This window comes from Mustela erminea, chromosome 5 (assembly GCF_009829155.1).
Source record: "Mustela erminea isolate mMusErm1 chromosome 5, mMusErm1.Pri, whole genome shotgun sequence".
NCBI lineage: Eukaryota > Metazoa > Chordata > Mammalia > Carnivora > Mustelidae > Mustela > Mustela erminea.
In genome coordinates this window covers 89,986,979-89,989,454 of record NC_045618.1, presented here as the reverse complement: position 1 = coordinate 89,989,454, position 2,476 = coordinate 89,986,979, and the positions used below count along the sequence as shown (strand labels likewise).

Below are 2,476 nucleotides of genomic sequence, written 5' to 3'. Positions count from 1 at the left end.
GAACAGCCCTGTGATTGGCTGTATACTCCCTGTTCACATGAACACCCCTGTGATTGGCTGTATACTCCCTGTTCACATGAACACCCCTGTGATTGGCTGTTATGCCCTATATAAGGCAAGGGAACTTCCCCGCAGGAGAAGGAGAAGAAGGAGGAGAAAGGAGAGGAGAAAGATCGACCAGGGAATAAACAAGAGCTTGTGCATCGACCTGTGTGTGTGTTGCTTCATCTCTGCGGGCAGGGAGAGCGTGACATATATACACACACAACCACTTGTATATACATATATACATACACATATATAATCATTTACACATAAAATTGCCAATTACATATGTAAACCATATATATATATTTTTTTTCTTGCTTCTCAATGGCTTTGATCATGTCTTTATTCAAAATTAGCTGTCCAAAATTATTTGACTTTTATGAATAAACGTTAAGTTTTTAGGCAGCAGGCTTCTCTGCAGTGGGTTTCTTTTCTGCAGGCTTCTTATCAGCTGCTGGTTTCTTGGTAGCTGCAGCCTTTTTCCCCACCACAGGTTTCTTCTGCTTCTTCACACTAACAGCCTTCTTTCCTTTCTTCCCTACCAGAGGCTTCTTGCCTGGAACTCCCTTCTCACCTGATTTGGCTTCTAAGGCTGCTGCCGCCTTATCCATCCGGAGTTTGTGATTCTTGGCCTGGGGAAGAATGGTGTTCCGGCGCATGGTCTTTGCATAGGGGTTTAGCTTCAAAATGATTCTCAGGTTCTTCAGTGGATTCTTCTTCAGGACCCTGCGATGAATCTTCTTGCGTGGTGCTCGGAGGGCTCTTTGGATCTCTGGACTTTTCAAGATTCTGCTAAGGTCTGTATTAAGCATCTTATGCATGGGAAGGTTGTAGTTACTCTTGAGGGAGGCAGCCTTACGCCAAGTGCCATAAAGATCGTCTAACTTGCGGAAAGCACTTTCAGTCCAAATGCAGAAACGTCCCACATGCCCACCAGGAGCAAGTTTCAAAATGTTCAGTTTGCTTACATTAAGTAAAGTAATTCCAGGAATGTTTCTGAAGGCCTTGATAATACCATTGTCTTCATTGTAGATGATGCAGGGTCCCCTGCGCTGGATTCGACGGCGGTTTCTCATTTTGCCCTTGCCAGCTCTCATTCGCTGAGAGGCATAGACCTTTTTGATATCATTCCAGGCTTTAAGTTTTTTAAGAAGCAAAACAGCCTCCTTGGTCTTCTTGTAGCCTTCAACTTTATCTTCCACCACCAAAGGAAGTTCAGGAACTTCCTCAATACGATGACCTTTAGACATGACCAGCGCTGGTAAGGCCGAGGCAGCCAGGGCAGAGCAAATGGCATATCGCTTCTGTGTCGTGTTCACTCTGCGATGCCAACGGCGCCAGGTTTTGGTGGGTGCAAACATGCGGCCCCCACGACACATATTTCCAAAGGCACCCTGGCCAGAACGGTGAGTCCCACCACTTCGAACTCTGGGAATTCGAGCCACAGCTCTGCCAGTACCCCAAGACTCAGCACTGGTTTGATGACCTGCTAATTCACTGACAGCATATGGCTGTCTGTTGTTTTTGCGCAAGTTGGTGTGAACAAAGTTGACAATATCCGGTCGAATGGGAGCCTTGAACACAGCAGGCAAAGTAACATTTTTGCCAGATGATTCCCCCTTTTCGGAGTACACAGATATCAATGGGCGAGCACACGCCATCGCGGGGAGAGGAGAGGGCCACGCTCCTCTCAACCCGGCGGCTCCTATAGGAAAAGCTATATATATATATATTTATGTAACTATTTTAAGTATCTAGAAATGCATATCCAGCATTAAGTAAATACAGCTTCAATTCTTTCTCTTAAAATCCTTATGGTCTCTTATACATAGTTATTCATTCTATCTACCTATCTATCTATATAGGTATGTGTTCTATATACAATAGGTATGTGTTATATTCCTGTTTTGTCATCACACACAATAAAGTTTTCTTTCCTCCTGTCTCATATTCACATGGGGGAGACAGACATTAAGTAACAGAAATAAAATATATTTTCAGTTCATGATAATTCCTGAGAACAAAATGGAAGTGTATTATGAGAGAGTAACCTGATTGGGCTGATAGGGAGAAAGAATGGTCTCTTAAATAAAATGATTAGGAATGGCAAACCTCTCCTTCTTGGATACCTAGAGGAGGAGTATAAGATATTCTTTAGCTGGGGGAATGGATTTAAGCCCTCTGTGAAAGAAGGCCTTGAAAAGATTTTGGAATATGGGACAGACAAAGAAACCACTATACCTAGAGAAAGGATAAATAACATCCAACACCACAGAAATAGAAACAAATATAAGAGAATATTATGATAAATTAGGTGCCACAAACTACACAATCTGGAAGAAGTGGATGAATTTTTAAAAACAAATAAACTAAAATAGGAAGGAATAGAAAACTTGAACAGACTGACTACCAGCAAAAAAAACTGAAT

The 2,476-nt window shown here is 42.5% G+C and overlaps 1 protein-coding gene across 1 annotated transcript; it reads right to left on the bottom strand.

The window, feature by feature from the left end:
• Positions 1-366: 366 nt before the first annotated feature.
• On the bottom strand, positions 367-1,760 carry LOC116591317 (60S ribosomal protein L4-like). The gene has a single exon (XM_032344103.1). The coding sequence runs from the start codon at positions 1,707-1,709 to the stop codon at positions 447-449; it is 1,263 nt and encodes a 420-aa protein (XP_032199994.1). The 5' UTR covers positions 1,710-1,760; the 3' UTR covers positions 367-446.
• Positions 1,761-2,476: the final 716 nt, after the last annotated feature.

Bases quoted from the DNA above. Each gene is read 5' to 3' on its own strand.
- LOC116591317 (XM_032344103.1), bottom strand. From the start codon at position 1,709: ATGGCGTGTGCTCGCCCATTGATATCTGTGTACTCCGAAAAGGGGGAA.